General features: G+C 37.1%; 2 protein-coding genes across 2 annotated transcripts; one reads left to right on the top strand and one right to left on the bottom strand.

Annotated features, from left to right (window-relative positions):
* Nucleotides 1-1,805: 1,805 nt before the first annotated feature.
* LOC136240393 (nucleolar protein 16-like) lies at nucleotides 1,806-11,659 on the bottom strand. Its single transcript, XM_066031359.1, has 5 exons — nucleotides 11,427-11,659; nucleotides 5,105-5,225; nucleotides 5,002-5,041; nucleotides 2,196-2,287; nucleotides 1,806-2,135 (listed from the first exon to the last, which is right to left on the bottom strand). Exons 1-5 carry the CDS (start codon nucleotides 11,525-11,527, stop codon nucleotides 2,028-2,030), a joined length of 462 nt encoding a protein of 153 aa, XP_065887431.1. The 5' UTR covers nucleotides 11,528-11,659; the 3' UTR covers nucleotides 1,806-2,027.
* A 93-nt stretch (nucleotides 11,660-11,752) lies between these two features.
* On the top strand, nucleotides 11,753-21,438 carry LOC136240391 (uncharacterized). The gene is made up of 10 exons (XM_066031358.1): nucleotides 11,753-12,740; nucleotides 12,892-13,269; nucleotides 13,323-13,541; nucleotides 13,632-13,731; nucleotides 13,775-13,916; nucleotides 14,524-14,623; nucleotides 14,675-14,773; nucleotides 19,135-19,316; nucleotides 19,372-19,707; nucleotides 21,105-21,438. Exons 1-10 carry the CDS (start codon nucleotides 11,889-11,891, stop codon nucleotides 21,289-21,291), a joined length of 2,595 nt encoding a protein of 864 aa, XP_065887430.1. The 5' UTR covers nucleotides 11,753-11,888; the 3' UTR covers nucleotides 21,292-21,438.
* Nucleotides 21,439-21,648: the final 210 nt, after the last annotated feature.

Here is a 21,648-nt window from a genome sequence, read left to right as displayed (position 1 = left end):
TTTTGTGACCACAGTGTCTTGCTTTAGGCCATATTGTAGTCATATTTCAGCAACTATACACATTATTCACAAATCCTCTTGTCAGTCCCTCACAAGTGATGTTCTTCAAACCTTAGAATTGTTAGTAAGTTCTCATGGTTCTTCATTGGTCTGATTTTTGGTTCATAGTTTTCACTAATTGGCATGGGGACAACTCATGTTTCCATAACAACATTTGAATTCCATGTCAATTAATGAGAAGTCAAGAATGCATAAATATTTGATAACAATGCATTAAGAAAAATCAAACCCCTAATCATGAAAAATGATTGTTAGTGTACTTGTGGGGTTAACAGTATTCCGTAACCTTAATATATAACATTTTACTAGTTCAGATGTATACATATTTAGACAGATCTCATGAAGTTATTCAGATGGCATATTCGGCTCAGTCATTACAAGTCACCTCAGAAATTTGAAGACATTCTATCAAAGTTCTTGTCAAGCCAAGCACTTGCCATTAACAATTGATCTTGCTCGGTATATGTAGTTTTAGCATATTTATACTATATAAGTCTCTAATTGCAGCCTGAGTTGTATTGGAGGCCATGTAGTATGTTTATTAGTTTAACAACTGAATGTTTTGTGCCTTGTGATAAGAAGTCACATTAGTTACTCGAAAGAGTTAGCATGGCATCACTCCCTTAAGGTTACGGGATAGTGAGCGACTGTCGAACAAATTTTTTATTACGTAATTAAGGCGGACTTGGTGTTGTTGTGTTGTGTATCAGCTGGTAACAGGCTTAAACTGTTGGGAGAATAATCGCATGCTGACTGGACAGGTACAAGGTACAAGAAAACACATGTAACAGTACAAGATAACATAGAAACAACACACTTAGCAACTGGCGCACCTGTAGGCGCATGCGTAGTTTTGCTCACTAATGGCGATATTTTCCTGAACCAAAAATCAGGGCTGTCAAACAACTTGTTAACATTTTGTACAAACAAACGACTAGTTAGGCTTCTTGTCTAGGTCCTGACGGAGCGGTTTGTAAGAAATAATGTTTCTAGTGCTTGTGATATGAATTTTAAAAATAATTTTGTGACCACAGTGTCTTGTTTTAGGCCATTTTGTTGCCATACTTCAGCAACTAGACACATCATTCACAAATCCTCTCGTCAGTCCCTCACAATTGGTGTTGTTCAAACCTGAGAACTGTTAATAAGTTCTCATGGTTCTTCATTGGTCTGATTTTTGGTTCATAGTTTTCACTAATTTACATGGGGACAACTCATGTTCCCATGACAACATTTGAATTCCATGTCGATTAATGAGAAGTTAAGAATGCATAAATATATTTGATAACAATGGATTAAGAAAAATCAAAACCCTAATCATGAAAAATGATTGATAGTGTACATGTGGGTTTGCAGTATTCCATAACCTTAAGGCATCTGTTTACCAATAAGTATCTAGGAGAGTGCATCTCAGAGTATTTATTAAGCCATCATTACAGAATCTTCGGATCAATTTGGCCTAGTTTTCAAATTTCGTGGGATCAGTTATTTCATACACATATATGCCACTTGTATTACTTATCCCTATAAGTAGGTTCTTTGGTGTACTGCCTATATATTGAAACTGGGTAAAGTTTCATTGTTTTTGCTACAATAATAAATGTATTGCAGGTACTACTGAATCATCTCATCTGTTACCACAATGTAGGTATACATAAGACTGTCAATTATCCAAACCAATATGGGGCTGAAGGGAGTTCGTATAACTGAAAAGTACATAAAATCAAACAGCCATGATCACCCTGTTCTGTCCAATTACTCTAATAGAGCATACGGGCTAACAAAATACTCAAATAGAGCAGTCATTTTGGCATAAAATAAAGACTGTTTGATGATGTTCAGATTATTGAGTCTCCACTGTATTATCTAACTGCTGCCTTTTAACAATATTCTAGAGTATAAGTGATTAAACTGATTAACGGGAAGACACTCCTATAGCTCCAGCATACACATTGAGCATATAAAATTTATTCTTTCGTTTGTAAAAACTGTTTTGATCCTATAAACTGAAGGCATTGTTTTCGCAGCTGTCCAGCACTAAGTTGATAAATGTTCCTCTTGTCTCGTGCCATTTTCTACACAGAAAACAAGGACACAATAGTAAACATATAAAAAAAGCATGAAAATTAACTGACTTCATAGTTATCTTGATGGTCAGAAATCATTGCACTTATAAACTGTGCTTTATTTGGAGTGATGTGTGGACTCTTATCATCAGGTGTGGATTCTATAACAGTACACATGCAATAGTTATTAATACACTACTAACGAGGTTTGTAGACACAAAGAAACACAGTACCAGGAACTGAGTGCTTATACGTATACATAAATCTTAAAGAACTAGTGAAAGATCAAAGTAAAAACAATGCTATAATTACCATACAGAACAGTGATACCGATACTATATCGGCCCTATTTTGGCGGTATCAGACTTGTATAGGTAAAGCTGTAAATGCCCAATACCAACCGATACTGTAAATGACATCATTTAATTACTTTTCATCTGAGATGGCGGCGTCAATCGTGCATCGAACTAAGTTGAGCAAGAGCTGATCTATGCCATGAATTCTTTGGAAGAAACCAGTTAGCTACTAGCATTATTTAGTACAATGGAAATGGCAAAAAGCCACGAAACAAGATTCATTGAAGCCATACACTATTGTTATCTTCGTGATTGATGACCACAAAACCAGCAAACTGCAGTTGATGAGACTGATTAGCAACTGTGTTTAGTAAGTTGGTTTAAGTTTCTTGTGAGTAGTGCCTGTGTGGCAAAGGATTGGTATTGGATCGGTAGTGGAAAAGTGGTATTGGTGCATCACTAATACAGAACAAACAGGATTATGGAGGTATAATATAGTTAAAGAACTCTACATGGGCAAAATGCTGATTAATCTGGAGAAGAGGTACTGAAGAGAGCCAAAGGAAACATCATGCAGGAACTCCATGGTATGCCCATGAAAAGTTTTATACATATGCAAATTCAATGTCTCACTTCTGTGGTGAGAACATGTACTGAAATTTGATTTGTAAATATATTTCATTCCAAAGATGATCAGTACAATAAATAGGGTGCCCTGTTACTATACACCACTACATACGCTTATTAAAAAAAAAAACCTATACAAATCTTGGGATGGGGGAATGGGAAAATGAAAGATCTATGTAAATTACTTTACACCTGTCATACATGTTACACCAAATACCAAATTTTCTAATAGTAGATACACTGGTTGCTCTACATGTGATCCAGGCTGGTTTGTAGGGGTGACTTACAATTGTTATGTTGATGTTAGTTGTAATCACATAGTGAAATAAGGCCACCCTTAACTTGGCCTTAATAATGAGATGGCATCTTTTTAAGTTACGATGTACAATTTACATTGTACAGTAGCTGTGCTTGGGGGTGGTCACTATAGCAAGGTGGTCTTATTAAAGAGGTGGCTGCTAAGTGAATTTTCATCCGTGAAGAACTCTTCTATAGTGTCACTAATGATAACATATCAAGAATGGAGCTACATACTACCACCATTCATCTTTTACAACAAATAAACAGTCAAAAATCTGATTGTTTACATTGTAGTATGATAATCATAACAGTTCTCACCATCACAATGTTTTGTTTTATATAACTAAGTGTGATGTTTTAAACTCTCACAATCACTCATTCAGCAGCATTCCCAATTCTAGATTGTAGCACTTTAGCATGACAATGGAAATGTTCTACTGTAATGGAACAATCTGACCAATTTATTCACTTACGTGCGTTTTAAAGGAATGACTGGGCTCACTACAAGTAGTTTAAATTTGTCAAAATTAAACCTGGACAATGAACTCTGGCAAGACTTAATAGTACCGTATACATACAAATTTTCGAGGTATGTAATTTTTGCGGATTGACAAATTTCAGGATTTTCACGGTTTTATTTTTGTGGATCACTCAGACTATCTGTTACAGGTAGTCTTGATAATGCTAATTTTCAAGGACAAAATTTGCACACAGCTAATTAAGCTAATCTTGCATGGTGTATTTTTAGGCACAGGGGCTTATCGCTTTCAGTATAAGCACCCGTGCCTAAAATATTCGGTCTGGCACATTTCAGGCACCAAAGTTATTCTAAGAAGCCATACAAGTCCGGACTCACCTCTTGGTGTTTTTAAGCAATGCTTCACAGTAGTTCTCCTTGGATACTACAGGTAAGAATGGCACAGTAGAAAGCTGCCATATCCCCTCGTATTCTGTAAGTATTAGGTCTTCGTTGACAACATCAACAGTCTTCGTTACTATCTCTACTTGCTGGAATGTGTGCACATGAACCAATTACCTGAGGCATTAACCCAGGATTTGTAAGAACAACTTTGGTGCCGTAAATGTGCCAGACCAATATTTTTTAAGCACGAGCACTTATATTGAAAGCGATAAGCCCCTGCGCCTAAAAAATATACGGTCTGTGCCACGCGAGACTACAGTAAAGCAACTACAAAATCTGCAAAAAATACATCCATTGGTACATAAACAGTAGGGGAGAGGAGAGTGTCAAACATGATACACATGTCAAATGGATTCCTGCTGTAAAACTCTGTAGTGTAGTATACTCTATAGGTGAAGATTGGATTGTTTCGTTTCCTTGATCTGCTTCTTATAACACATCTGGAATCCATTTTATTCATGCAATATCATCTGTACTGTGTTTGACACTTTTCTCTCCACTATTATTAACTCTTGGTACTATGATAAGCACACAGAAGCTTCTATTGCACTTTCCTCAGTGTAGGGGGTTGACAAAATAGGGGGAAAACCACTATTCATGGTTTGTTTTTAGAGCATCACTCATTGTTCCACACAGAATGCATATACCCACCACTGAATCCCAATAACAACTTGCAGACAGACAGCTATTTTCGAAAGCCCAAACAGTGCATGCTAGATGACTGACTTACTGGGTATTTTATGAGTAGCTTTTGGTATGAGCTCCTCCTCCTGTATGTGTGTGTGAAGTAAAAACACAATTTCAAATCAAGGAATTGACGACATCAATCTCACCATTGCTACTGGCTCTGTTGCTGTACCATGCAACATTTCATCTGGACTATAGACCAAGTTCAACGATTGCAGATTTTGTTTGAGTGACTTTTTGTGATCCCACTTCTCTTTAACATCTTTCCTGTGATGAAATACAGCAGCACATGAATACAGCATGGGACAAAGTTTAAACACAGCAAAACACTTAAGAAAGTTTATTTCCCCTCCTTCGATTATCTGACCCCCTTGGTGCCAAGATGTGTTCAAATACTCAAAAAATTCGAATAATTAAAGCCTATTTATTTATCTACAGAGCCCCGTTCAATATAGAATGCACCATAGACAAAATACTCTAATAGAACAGTCATTTCTACTATTCGGATAACTGAGTAATCAGATAATCAAAGGTCAGATAATCAAGGGAGCATTGCATTTGCATATTGAAGCCATTAAAATTCATAATAAGTATTATCCTTTGAACAGAGATGGGTTGATCCCATGTCTGACTTTTTAAATGAAGTACACACTTGAAAATTGTTATTAAAAGATTCAAAAGGAGTCATTATGGTGATAGCAAAATTTGATAGATGTGTACGGAATATTTCTTGGTGAGATGAGGAGTAATGTTACTCGAAAATTGACTGCTTTGTAAATTTGTTATTATTGTAAAACGTACATTATATGTAATCTCTCTGTGGCATAATCAAAGGGTTCGCAATGAGTGAAAATTGCCAACAAGATTTAGATATTTACAGTCTAAAATGGTCCCATAGTAGATAAGTATACATTTAGGCAATTTACTTTTAAAAATTTATGCTTTATGCACAATTCCCTTTGATGTCTGGAGACATGTGAATAGAAACCTGCAGAAGGGTCACTCACAACTAGGTAGGGCTCTGCAGTATTCCTTTATTTGATATATTTTAAAGGTAATACCTCGGTATATGTATATGTTATACTACAGATATCATGGTATTCGAAATATATACCAAAAGATATACAAACTTAGAAAAGATGTTATAGTGCGAGGCTTTTGATATCTGTAGTATATAGTCAGGTTCACTATGTCAAAAAATACACTTTCGTTCAAAGTTTATGGGGATTAGCAAACCTATACATTTTTGGAAAGCTTAGAGCATGAGGAATCTGAAAATCAATGTTTACATTTGCTCAGATTCCTGCAAGGTCAGCATTTTTAAATTTCAAAGTGACAGCTAAAATAACAAATTTCTAATACATCAAGTTTAATTTTGACATAAAAGTTTGATAAATGGGCTCAACAAATTCTCTGGTGACATTTTTACACCTCTATTCATTAGAAGTGACAGTTAACCATGAATAATCGAAAGTTTTTGCAAAGGGAATAGAAGAACGCCCATTATATGCTGCAATTATTCAGGAATAATTTACAGTGAAAAAAGTTAATGAATATTCTGGAGTAATGTGTTTATGCATGTTTAGCATAATTATTACTAGATAAATTTTGAAAGAATTTTCATTTTCAAAGACAGTAATTGGAATTTGCTTAATAGTTTTAAAATAACAATTGGCAAGAATGAATTCACGCTGATCACCAAGAGCAATTTTTTGCACCAGACAGACTTGCACTAACAAGTTAAAATTGATATATACACAATCTTGAAAATTAGTATCCACTGTAAATCCAATGAAAATTTGCTTTCCAGATTGTATATCAGACATATTCAAATAATCCAAAGATTGCCATTGTCAACAAATTAATTCTTATCCAAAAATAAACAAAGGACATTTGGCACATCTAGCCAAGACATTTTTAATGATGGCTCACAAGTAACTGCTTTAAGCATAAAGTTGGATTAAAGATCAAAAAAGTAAAGAAGCAATTGAATAGCTAAACAGTAGTGAAACAAAAGAGGTTGCCTATATATTGCAGATGTACTAGTGGACATTTAATCTGCAGTATATAGGCATGCAATCTCTCTTGTTTCACTACTGTTTAGCTATTTCCTTGTTTCTTTACTTTTTTGATCCTTAATCCAATCTTCTACTTATTTGTTTACTGTTTTTGTAACATAATTATGACTGGTGGACCCACACATATGTTGCATCAAAAGGAGGACAGGCACCTGACAAGCCATATGTCTGGATGCATGCCCCAACTATCAGTTATGTAGCTAAAAGGGAGGTAGCCATGACGCTTCATTTTCATCTGCAGTATGCTTTGCCCATTACACAACATTGCAAACAAAGAACAGCATGAGAAGTGTCTCAACAATCAATCATATCAAGAGTATATAATGGGGAGGATACTCTTAATCATATTGCTTATGGAAAATACAGCCACAGGGAAGCCATATCACGATATAATATAGCATGAATTGACACCTTGCATTGTCAGTGAAGAGAACTGGAACACAAAGGAGGACAAAGACAAGTCCATGATGCATGTATATATTGTATGTTGCCAAAACCAAGCCTGTATGTCAAGTTATGTTTGGCAGGGAGCATCAGTCAGTCAATCAGCATAAAATTTTGTTGAATAGAAAAGTTTTAAATGCTGTAGAAACTTGTTGGAAGAATTTGGAGTTGACATTTTGGGGCTTGGATGTGTCTAACCAATGCTGCCAAGCTGTCATGAAGGGAAATTGAGACTGGTTTTAGGGTGATATTCTGAACTGGAAAAGCTCAATTCTGTATGATCCCTAATATACAGTATATACTGTATGATGCATTGAAAATGACAACAGTGACACTGCTGATGATTGTTATGTATATGTATGTACGTGCATAGACATGATGTCTTCATATGTAGCATAGACATGATGTCTTCATATGTAGCATAGACATGATGTCTTCATATGTAGCTATACCCTATTTCTCAATGTTAATAATTCACTTATTCACTTTGTTTCATGCAATAATTATCTGCCAAATAAATTACTTTTAGGTTTCTTAGTGTTTTAGAGGCCATTAAGTAATGGATTCTATATGGGTGTGAGAACATAGGAATGGTGTTTGTATATGAAGACATTTGCACCATATAGACTGCTATTTTCAAACTTCTGATTGACTACCATGCAGGCATCTGTATACAGTAAATGTAAGCATTGATTTTCACTGATCTCCATGCATTCCCCATGCTCCGAACTTTATGTAGGCCCATAAATTTTGAACAAAGTTATCTTTGACATAGTTATATGACTATGTCAATGCATACCACCAACTGACAAAAGTGTCGGTCAGGGTGAAATCATAGTTGCCAATTGCGAATTAACAAAATTACCTTTTAGGGGAGAATATTTTATGTAAATTCCAATCATTCTTTCAAACCTAGAATTAGCTAATCTCCTGAAATTTATGCCGAACATAAGCACACTAGCTAGGACTTTCACAAAAGTGACTGCTACATTGGAAATATGGAGTCAAAAGTTGACTGCCTTATCAGAGTAAGTGACTGCTCTATTAGAGTAACTCAATCTTTTCTGCTGTTTTTAGGCTTGAACTGTTTCTGTGGATACCGAACTAATATTTTACACCAGTTATACATATATCTCATCCAATTAATCTGGAATATTCCTCAATTCTTTTCGCTAAAATTTATTCCTGAGTTATTGCAGCATAATGGACGCTCTTCTATTCCATTTGTTAAAACTTAATTTTTCATGATTAGCTATGTCACCTCTAGTGAATAGGAATGTAAAAATGTCACCAGAGAAATTGTTGAGTTCATCAATGAACTTTTATGCCAAATTAAAATTGATATATCAGGAATTTCTTACTTTATAGGCTGCCATTTTGAAATTCAAAAATGCTGACCTTGCAGGAATCTGTGCAAATGTAAACAATGATTTTCAGATTCTCCATGTTCTAAGCTTTCAGAAAATATATAGGTTTGCTAATCCCCATAAAATTTGAACAAAAGTACATAGTGGACCTGACTAATAAGTTATAGTTATATCCCGGTACGAGGGTGATATCATTGTTATTACACGAGTCCGAGGCGGAGCCGAGGACGAGTGTAATAACAATGATATCATCCAAGTATACGGGATATAACTATTTTATATCCCAGTGCGCGGGAGTGCGCAGAAGTTTACGGATAGTAAATTAAGTTCCGGTTTGAGTTCCTGTCACCTTGCTCAAGATTTTGTCCGAATTGTGTGGAGATTCTACTTCGTAGCTACAAGAGAGACCTTACATGCTGCCTACAAACTGTAGCGTAGGGCGGTGTTATGAAGCAGGGGTTCCAGGTACGATTCGCCTTCGTCAGAAGTTGGTATGGTGGTGTCGCGTGGTGTGCAAGAGAAAAATAAAGACCAACAAGTGGCTACCATAGTCCGAGATAGAACGATGAAGCTAGAGGAAGTTAGTTCTTCACCATAGTGACCGTTGGGAGTGATTGCTGGAGCGAAAATCATCACGGACTATTCTTGACATTTGTTAAACTATCGTATTGGTAACTTGTAGTGTTATTGTGTAAAGGATTAACAGTTTTCTTGTAAGATTTAGCTAGTTTTAAGTGCTGTATTGGTGTGTTTTGTATCAATATTGCCTTATTTGGCTCTTTGTTCCATTGGTAAACAATGCCATTCGCGGTTACTATGATGTCACGAAAGAGACTGAGTGGCTCCGCAACAGGGTGATAAGTTAGTTATCACTGGGTGATAACTAATGTATCGTACAGTAGCAGCGCCGCTCTGTCTAGCTGTATGGTAGTTATAACCCAGCGCGGCGCTTTGATATTCCCACGCACTGGGATGTAATATGTAAATACAACATCTCGTCTCCCACTTGGAAGCAGTAACAGCAATTTCTAATGTTTTTACACCATTATTAGTACTGGTAAGTAATTCCTTGTGATTAGCATGCTCAAGGAGTATGCACATGTGTTGCAGCCTGCAATCTTCTTGAAAATTAGTCCAACAATCCATAGCAACTGTTGCTAGGCAACAAAAAGTAAACCTGACCTAGTTACATGCTTTTTGGTGGTTGCTTAGCAACCGTTGCTATGGTGTCAAAATCATTTTAGAATTATTAGTGGTTGCCTAACAACGGTTGCTAGGCAACAATATTGTTGCTAGGTAACAGATATTGGTTACTATGGTACTAGTAATTGTCAAGTCAGACATGCCCAATTGGTAAAACAACTAAACACTATCAAACAATTTTAGCCAATCAGATGCGTATATCAAATGTACAAGTGATGGCTAGTTTGCTATAGTATATCAAAAATATACCGCAAGCTGCTATTGGAGTTTTTGTACAGGACACGATATTGATGTTCTATTAATTAAAGGTATTTTGCCCTTGAATGAACAAATAAATAGGGGATTGAAGTGGCAAGGCAAAAAGAAAAAAAAACTTTGCACTCAGCTACCCCTACTGTAAACCCAGGTGATGTGGACTTGGCTACAAAAGTTGACTACCTACATCCTCGGTAATTAATTTGTGGGGAACCCTTTCCCATATCATACTCAATTTCTCTAAACAGCACAAAAAACTTTTTCTAACTATATTTAAAAAAATTTCAATGGCCTACAAGATTACACTTTGTTGTTGACCCCTTGGTAACTGTAGTATGAAAGGAGAGTGTCTAGTTGGAATACATTTATCAGATATACAGTGTTAAGGTGATAAGTGACACACTACACCAACCAAGAGTATATAATCATGAGCATGTAAACTAGCATTAATCAACAATTAGGGCATTAATTTGCTCACAACACAAGCTGCATTAGCACTACTCTCCCTCGTATGTTGTCTACTCTTCACTCTTCACCACAAAACACACACACACACACACACACACACACACACACACACACACACACACACACACACACACACACACACACACACACACACACACACACACACACACACACACACACACACACACACACACACACACACACACACACACACACACACACACACACACACACACACACACACACACACACACACACACACACACACACACACACACACACACACACACACACACACACACACACACACACACACACACACACACACACACACACACACACACACACACACACACACACACACACACACACACACACACACACACAAAGCCTACAGCAGCTGTCACTGAGCCGTGAGAAACACAGCTATTGCTACCCAGTGAACCAGCACTAGGAGATCCTAGGCCCGTGCACCACTCAGGCGCCTGAGTCTTGCGTAGGCAAATCCTCCTGGGGTAACTCACAGGAGGTATCATGGAGAGAGGTAGAGGAACCCAAAGTTCCCCAACACCGCTAAGCAAGACGAGGACAGTAGGCTATTTGTTTCCCCAGTAAACACACACACACAAACACGTGTACCTATTTACACTTACATCACTTTTGGAGGAAGCTTAGTTTTATTCTTTCGCTTCTTCACGTAATTAGCTGGATTCACTTTCCTTTTACTCTTTCTACTACGTATACCACCTGCCATGGTAACCCACAATCAATTCACACGTCACCAAATATTAGACTTTCCACCACTAGCACAACGCGACTAAGCACGAACGTTCAGTTTAGAATCGTTCCTGTATGTGTCTCTTGCGTCTACCCTGAAAACTGATTTTCAGTCTCAAATTTACGCGCAATGTTGTTTACATTTACGCGCCTGTTACAACAATTTTAAAACCCAGCTACGTAGCTAATGGCCGGATGTCGTCTATTAGCTAACTATATATAGCATACCTCTGCGACCCATAGAAACGTAGTTAACTTGCAAGTGAGATTGGTATTTATATTAGTTTATTAGCATTACCAGAACAAGTTTTGTCCCCACTTTAAATCAGCTCGGTAGAATGTCTTCTGATACGCAGAACAATCACGAGAAAAAGTCAGCGAAAGCAAGCGAATTCGATGATGTGGATCCTTATGGACTACCGAGGATTCCACTGCGAGGCTACTACGATGTCAAGAAGTGTGACAAGAGACGCCAGTGGGTTGAGAAATTCACATCAGCTAACTTGACACATCTTGGCGAGTGGTGGGCTAACGAAGGAAGTGATATTGGTTGTTCTACTGCTAAACTCAAAGGAAACGCTGAGAATGTTATTGGTCTAGCTAAAATACCAGTTGGGGTTGCTGGTCCTTTATTAATACATGGAGATCATGTCAATGGACATGTTTTGTGTCCTTTTGCTACCACAGAGGGTGCCCTTATAGCCTCAGCAACACGGGGAGCTACAGCTTTAAGCAGGGCTGGTGGTGTGATGGTTCATGTGGGAAAACAACAAATGCTCCGAGCTCCAGCATTCATCATGAGAAGCATTCGTGAAACACAAATTGTCTGGGAATGGCTAAAAGACAACTTACGACACTTAAAGCAGCAGGTGACACTCTTCAGCCAACACTGTGTGCTTCGTGAGCTAGTACCACACTTCTTTGGAAAGACACTAGTTGTCCAGTTCATCTATGAGACAGGAGATGCCGCAGGACAAAACATGACTACAAGTGTCACATGGCATGCTTGCAAGTGGGCACTCACTAAAATTGGTGAAGAGTTACAAGGAGTGAGGGTGGTGAAGTTTTATATTGACGGCAACATGAGTGGCGACAAGAAGATGGCAGCTGGACACTTACAAAATACCAGAGGATGGTTTGCACAAGCTGAAGCCTGGATACCAGAACAAATTCTGAGATCAGTATTGAAGGCAAGCAACTAAAAGTAGCTAATAAGGATTCTGTGTGCTATACATGATCTATAACTTTACAACATGTTTTGCATTCCTACACATGTAGAACACAAATCCTTTCACACCTAAAGAAGTTCAGTTATGCATGCACATTTTTTCTTTATCTCAGATTGACAGTGAAACTTTGCTCCAGTGTCACCACATTATACAAGAAGGAGCTACTCGGCTTGGAGTCCTGGGATCAAATATTAATGTTGCCAATGTGATAGCTTCTGTATTTATGGCCACTGGTCAAGATGTCGCCAACATTGTTGAGAGTGCCACAGCACAACTACACATATCACCGATCAGCAAAGAACACTTGATTGAAACACAAAAGAAAGTGCTACAGCAAAATAATGGAAAGATGTTTGGAGTAGATAAAGCTGATGAAGGAGGTATTTATGTTAGCATGCAATTGCCAAGTGTGATTGCAGCTACTGTGGGAGGAGGTACAATGTTAGCTACACAGAAAGAATGTCTACAAGTTATGGGGTGCCATGGAAAGGTACGGTAGCATCACAAAAATTCACTATGTTTACAAAATGATGTAACTTATAGGGAGCAGTTCGAAGGCTTGTTGAGATAATCGCTGGATTTACATTAGCATTGGATATTTCAACAATAGCTGCTGTAGCCAGTGGCCACTTTGCATCCTCTCATGAACGACTTGGTCGCAACCGACCAGAGAATGGGTTACGTGAAGTTCACCTCAATGCTGAATTCTTCAGTAAGGTGGTTGGCTCCAAAGGAATGTTAAAAGACTGGAAGCCAGTGAAGGTTGGTAATATAAGCACTATACCAGATTACATAATACACTGTGATCATTTAATTGAGTTGCCATGAATAATATAATTGATGCATTTTTAGGTTGATGCAGGAAATAGCATCATCTCTGAACTAACCAAGACAGAAATCTCAAAGAAGGTTGGTCATTTTGGATACATCATCAACTACACTACACACTCAGGTATGGTATACTGACAATGATTGTGTGGTGATTGTCACAGCAGGTAGTATGGTGGAGTGGCCAGTTGTGATCAAGTCTAAACCACTTGATAGTGAGACAGCTACTATGATCAACAAGATGGCACAAGCATGTGGATTAGACTTGGCAGTTCAATATGAGAGGCATAAAATGGAGACTGGATTTAGGTTAGAACTTAATAGGTATACTGTAAATTAAAACTAACAGTCGTACGTTTTCACCATTAGGTTGTAAAGTGACCCACACCATTTACACTTTAGATTAACCATAATGAAATCAGGTTTTCAAAATGATGATTTATAAAATCATAGCACTCAATGTATCAGTTAGTGTGTTCTCTGTTTCCTGGTCTTTGCCTATCGATAAGCATACTACACAAAGTGTCATTTGATGTCTGTGGGCATATGAAATCACCATCTAAAATATAAAGCTATGGAAGGCTAGTTAGTAACTTGTAGTCTAGCTTGTGATTGTTTACTTGACTGAGTATATTCATCAAAGGAAAATCAAACAAGCCAAAAATGAAACACCTTTGCTGTTAGCTTACTTTCCAGATGTCATTGTCACAGTGTAGTACTGACACTATAAAGAGTAAATTTCGAAACTTCATAGCAACACAGTTTAAAACTTTCTCTGACTCTTTCTTTATCTCCTGAAATTTTCAAACACTTATTGTAGGTTTACCTCATCCAAATTGTACATCTCTATATAGTATAGAAACCTTATTATATGCTAGCTAACTATATATTTATTATGTATACTTAAACATTACAGGTTTTGTCACACAAGAGAATTAGCCATTGTTCAAATAAAGGAGCCAGAATTTCAACAGTTTCTACCACAAATGTATCACAGCATATCCTCCGTAAGTAAGGTGAGTTGTTTCAGCCATCACTACTACCATCCTGTTTCATGTATTTAATAGGACATGTTTGTGTATGTCATGGAGTATCTCTCAAATGAACACTTCACACATCTTAACACTGCTGATGATATCTTAGGATGGACTACTGCTGATATTAAGGTACCAAACCAGCTAAACCTGTTATTTTAATGTTTACACCAATCACCACTCACTATAAACACATGCATGCACGTATATACATGTGCACACAAACACATAAAGTTTAGAATTGCTATTTAGTTAGATCATTTCTCCATGTATACAACTTGCATATTGTATCATGGGCTTACGTGATTTAATATGTACACCCAAGCTGAGGGTGTATAATTTGGCTTATATAGCAAGGGAACATGATATGTAGAACTGTATGCAAGCTGATAGCCAGTCTATAATCACTTAAATTTATCATACAGCATGGTAGTATTATGGTATCCCCTCCCCCAAATAACTCAAAACTGCTGCTCCCAATAATCATCATAGAAATCTTTTGCTTGACAAAAAGCAACTTATGGATTCAGAAGAGTTTTAGCATTTATAGCATCTAATCCATTACATAAGGTCAAAATTAATATTGAATTTTTTTATTGTTTTAAATTCAATTTTTGTTTTGCCTATCTGTCTGACCACAGTCACAAGGTTATAGGCTAAATGGTGCAACCTATAGTTATCACGCCACAATAACAAACTCATGTGTCGGATATGTCTTTTCTGGTTCTGACAAGTGTCTGCCATCTGCACCATGTGTTTTCTTGAATCATACAGTACAGTAGTAATTTATATTAGGGATCATGCAGTTTTGGGCTTTCTTGCCAAAAAATATCACGCTAAAACCAGCCTCAAATTTCCTTCATAACAGCTTGGCAGTATTGGTTAGGCATAGCCAAGCCCAAAAATGCCTTTAGAGTGATCCCAACAAGTTCTATGGAATTTTTAAAATTTTCTATTGAACAGAATTTTATTCTGACTAACTAACTAACTGATGCCTTCAGCCAAGTATAACTCGACAATGGATAAGGCTACGGACTTGATTTTTTCACTGTTCGACATCACTTCGTCCCGAGATGTGCCTTTTCGCCAACCACAGTACGTACAATGCACGTATCATGGACTTTCCTTATGTTCCAGTTCTTTACGCTGACAACGCAAGGTGTCAATTTGCGATAGCACAATATGGCTTTTATCGTGGTTTTTGCTCACATTTTCCATAGCAACTGGATTCATTGCAGAGAAGTTTCTTGTATTGTTCTTTGTGGATTCAGTAGTCACAATTGTGTTATTAAAAGAGCAAACAAACAAATAGAAGGGAAAATTAAGAATTTTAAGCTGGATTAGGGATCAAAAAAACAAAAAAGTAGGGAAACAAGGGAACAGCTGAAAGTTGTGAAACAAGGGAGGTTGCCTATACCTGCAGATATACTAGTGGACATGTAATCCCTAATTCAGTCATGGTTATAGACTGAAGAGTAGGGATTAGATGTCCACTAGTATATCTGCAGGTATAGGCAACCTTCCTTGTTTCACAACTTTCAGCTGTTCCCTTGTTTCCCTACTTTTTTGTTTTTTGATCCCTATAAAATTCCTAATTTTTACTTCTACTTGTTTTGATTAAATAGTCTTCTTCATGCTAGCAAACCATATGAAGGCATTAATTTTCTGTATCAGCACTTTCCTTATCAAACAAGATCGCCCTAATAATGAACCGCAATTGTCAAATTGCTGCCTCAACCCTTCGGTGTTTAAAGCGCTCACGTTGATGTATTGCCGGTAGACAACTGCACCAATAACGATTGAGAGACATGCCTCTTAACGATGTACCTGTACTTATAGCAATTAAACGCACACTTCTTACAATAAAGCAGTCACCCTAATACAACAGCCACATTCGATGTTCTAATAAAACAGTCACATGTGCATATCATAGCTGTATATAGCTATCCTAAAACAAAAGCAGCCTTGGGCTGTAAAAAAAAGAGCGCTGCCAAGCGAAGTAGGATCAGTCAAACAAGCTTATTCAACATGACTATTAAGAACAAGGACTGATATCAAGTTGCAGCTAAGTAGATTGGAATATTACCATGATCAATCTATTAAACAACTGGCAAGAACAAGGACTGATATCAAGTTGCGGCCAAGTGATTGCAGTATTACCCATTCTCTTTGTATCTAGCTATAGCTATATAATAAAACTAGAGCAAATACACATGCAACTGTTATTAAATTGCCGCTTTTTTGTAGTGTGTGATTTAAAAAGCGGCCAGATGACAATTTAATAACAGTTGCATGTGTATTTGCTCTAGTTTTATTATATAGCTATAGCTAGATACAAAGAGAATGGGTAATACTGCAATCACTTGGCCACAACTTGATATCAGTCCTTGTTCTTACCAGTCATGTTGAATAAGTTTGTTGGACTGATCCTACTTTGCTTGGCAGCACCTTTTTTTACAGCCCCAAGGCTGCTTTTGTTTTAGGATATCACACATTTTTGTCACTGAGCAAGACCAAAAAAATATTGCATAAAGCTAATAGTTAGTTTCATACAAGCCACAACAGCTTCAACAGTTAGTGTGTGTACTACATCATAGCTTGGGACAATGAAGTGGCAAAACCAAAGAATGTAATTTGGTACAAATAGGTCTGTGTTGCAACCTCGGTAGGGTATGGCTTCTAGGCACCATTAAAACCATCAGTGAACAGATTGAGTAAGGCCATTTCCCTGCAGGTGAGAATATGCCCCAAACTTCTTATTATACTGGATTATCCCTTGAAATCAAACAAAGCTGTATTGTGGGCTGCATTAGTTCAGACCCATTATTAAATAACAACTGAATAACAAACACTTATGAGAATAGTATGAGCGATAGCAAGTTATTGAGTTTATTACAGTGATCATGCTCACCTAGCATTGACGCTTAAGGCCAAATTTGCACCGAGTTCACCAACTGTAAATAAATGCTACTGTACTTAGAGGTGTCTTAAATTTAAGATAGAGTTCTAAAAGACCGCAAAATAAATCAGCAATTAGTGTAGGCGACATTATTATCCTATGAGCACACGGAAAAACGGCAGGTCTTAATCGAGCAAAACTACTCCATATGTTTAATTACATATCAAAGATTGTCCCATGAAGCACAAGAGTGAATGAATCAAACTTTGAGAAAATCGCTTATGGTGGCTCTCGCAAGAGAGGTGGAGTTCCAAGGTTTGTACTGAAGAAACTTGACTAGCCAAAGAACTTGTGATAGCAAATCCAAGGCTGTAGAACTATCACAATCTAAGATATAAGAGTAAAAAAAATGAGCGGCTTGCGCTAACGAGTATGCAAACAAGAAGGAGGAGGAGAAGAAGGAGAAGAATACGATGTTTTCAGCAAAATTTCATGTGGTGTTACTAAAATATAACAGGAATTACTTACTTAGTAATACGCTTATATAACAATATACCAAAGGTTTTGTTGTATCGCGACATTTTTTTTTACAAAAGAATAGTTTTAAAGGTAGGTTTTAGGTGTGCGTTCTATTAGAGCTAGTTGTTCATGTAAATAACTCACGGTAGTCACGCGCCCTACTTTCCTTGGTTGCACAACTCACTACCGTGAGTCTTGATAACAACAAAATTAAAATATATTAATTATTAATTTTAAAATGCAGTAGGGATCTAAGCAATAAAGACAAGAGATGAATGATGCAATGGTATTATAACATAGCTCTGTGTAGGCCCCGGCCAATTATACCAGCATAATTTAAAGCATAATAGGTTACCAAAAGCATCAAGCATAATGCCAGCATAATATGGACAGTATTTGAAAAATTAATTAAAATGTACAGTACGCGCGCCCGAAAGAAAGCAAAATTATCACTGCCAATAGTATTATTAATGCATTTCATATAAAACACGTAATATAACTTATTAATAAACCGTTTCTTTGTTGGTTATTCACACTTTGCAGAAATAAGATCGAGATACTCTAATAGAGCAGTCACTTACTCTAATACAACAGTCAGGAAAGGCTGATATACTCTAATAAAACAGTCAGTTCTAGAGCATAATCTTGATTTGAAAGCATAATTTTGAGCATAATAGGTAATAATAGGCCAGGGCCTAGCTCTGTGGGAGAATCCCTATTGAACAAAATATTGTTATAACATGCTGATGTCCTTATATGGACTTGACATAATTTTGTGACTGGATCCGCAAAAAGGGGTCTTATAGCCTCTCCAATTATATGTACTTAGCAATCCATAACTTGAATTGTGAGTATGGTACCAGCCTGAAGTTTGGTCACTTTACACTCCTAACATAGCTCTAATCCTAGATGTGATTTTAAGACAGTAGATTAAACACATGATGACCTCTTCAAACTTGGAAATTTGGAAAGGCTATAAGACCCCTTTTCCCAGATCCAGCCACATACAGTATTACCAGAGTTTCCCTTTGAAGTGAAGTGAGATAGTGCGCTAGTCACATCATTTGATTAACAGGTTGTACTTCGTGACATGGCCAAAATTCATGCCTTATTCATGGACAAGGTGGAGTGGTTAAGTCAACAATCATGGATGGATCATGCTCATTCTCGTGATGTGGCCATCAAGTTACGCCCGCTATGGAAGGCCATGTTAGCTAATGCTGCAAGGGAGTTTCCTGAATTCTGGACAAGTCAAGTGTAAGTTGAAATTGCTTAATAGAAACATATATATAATGTTTATTTCACTGTTTAGGGTAAAAATAACAACTGAAGCTATTGATTCTGCTGATGAACAGTGGAAAATCTTTGACAGTTTTCCAAAGACCTTGATCCACAATGATTGCAACCCAAGAAATATTTGTATCCGTAAGGTCACATCTGACCAAGGTGCTAGCTCAGACGAGGATCCTCGACAGTTGTGTATTTATGATTGGGAACTGGCAAGGATTGATGTTCCTCAACATGACTTGGCAGAATTTTTAGCCTTTGTTCTACAGCCAGAGTGTTCTATCTATAGGAGAATGGAGTTGATTGAATATTACATTGAAATGTTGGAGAAATACAGCAAACAAAAATTCAATCACCGAAAGTAAGTGGTTACTGTTGGATTCAGAAACATGATGTGTATTTGTCATGCAAGGTAGGGTCCGCAATTTGAAAAAGCGCTAATTTTACAAATTGATCGCCCTACCGTTTTGGGATATTCATCATAGTATCCCATTGCTAGATCCACCATGAAACCAGAGGTATGATTATTGTCTTCACAGAAATATCGCTTTTAGTATCTCACAAGATGCAAAATTTATTTTTAAAATTTTGTGCTCTGCACAAAGGACTAGATGAAATTTGCTACTTATTTAGAGTTGTTGTAGTTACAAAGTATTTCTGTGAAGACAACAATTGTGCCTCTGGTTTCAGGTGGATCTAGCAATGTGATAACAATGAACATCCCAGAATGGAGATCAATTTGTAAAGTTTGATTTTTTAGATTGTGGGCCCTGTACAAGGGGATTTGGAGAAAGATTTGAGGAATTGCTATAAACCCATCACAAAGCTTTGTCCACAATTCTTTTCATTTCAATCCATATTATATTATCAGGAGTTTATGAGCCGCTGAAGGCAGCAAAGGAGCATGAAACTTACACTGCCTGCCAGGTGCTATCACTATCCAAATCAATCGCCAATTAGTTTCCATATAAGGAAATTCTACTTGAGGTTGCTGATCCTCACTGCCAACACTTTGTAGGTTGAGTAGAGCTGTGACACTTAACCGGTTAACCGATTAATCGACCATGGCCAGTTATTTTTATAAATTCAGTTATCAGTTATTTTTTCTCATAACCAGATAACTGACCCCTAATATTTTCACTCAAAAATGTATGGTTTGGGTACTCTTTTCATTCTTCAACATTGATATCACAACTTGTAGTAGGATTCAGCTTTATTTATAATGACTTGTTGCCTCCACTACAAGTATAATCAACTATAAATTTTAAGGTGCATGTAGCTTAAAAATTAAGTCCAGCATAGAAATTAGAGAAAAATTTGTTAAGCTCAGTTAACCGGATAACCGACAGTTATGATTTGCCCAGTAACTGGTTATGATATTCTGTCCAGTTTCACAGCTCTAAGGCTGAGTCCTTCTCATCTTTGATTGTTGAGCCCTTCACTTCTTCAACAGTGCACGTGATGTTGGTTGAGTCTTCCTCAAAGTCTTTCTCTTCTTTGATGGTGGCGAACTCGTCTCTACCTCAACTGTAGCTGGAACATCCATTATTGCACGGGAATCACACATGTCGATTACATATCTATTTGCACATGATGTAAACCAATTTTATTTCAAACACTGGTACATAATTTGGATTGTCATGGAGCTTAGTTTCATGCTCCTTCTCCAACTTTGGTGGCTCACAAGCTCCTGATATTATACTGTAATTACCATACTAGATGTCATCACAGTGTATATCACTTGAATTTTTACTGCAGTTTTTTGAAAGTGCTGGATGCAGCTGCACTGGATTTCCAGTTGAACAGGTTAAACATGTACACAATGGCTCACACATTCAAGGACTACAGGTTTCTCTCAAGAGTCGTACGTAACAACTCATCATATCTCTTACAACGCAAGTCAGATGGTCACATCAAGTTTACAACCATGTCAGCCAAACTATAGAGTTCATGCTCTCTGTTTTAATTATTTATTATAAATGTTTATTTGTAGCTCAGATTTTTAATATTCAAATTTGATTGTCATTAGTATTTGTTATGAGAAGCCATTGTTCTGTTGCCAGTACATACTGACAAAGAATTTTCATAAGGGAGGGGGTTGCTTGGGATGCAACAGAACCCCTCAAAATATTTTACTGTGCATGTAGTAGGAGCTACACTGTTGTACTGTATCTGATCATGACCTATAGCTAAATTCTGTAGTTCATTGTAATACTGGTTGGTTTAAGGAGTGAACACATGATTCAGACTATTTGATGCACTTGTGAATAGACTTATAATCATCACCATTATTTTTTGCTTA

The sequence above is a fragment of the Dysidea avara genome, chromosome 12 (assembly GCF_963678975.1).
Source record: "Dysidea avara chromosome 12, odDysAvar1.4, whole genome shotgun sequence".
NCBI lineage: Eukaryota > Metazoa > Porifera > Demospongiae > Dictyoceratida > Dysideidae > Dysidea > Dysidea avara.
Note: the sequence above shows the minus strand (reverse complement) of the source record. Positions and strands in the feature narration are given on the sequence as shown.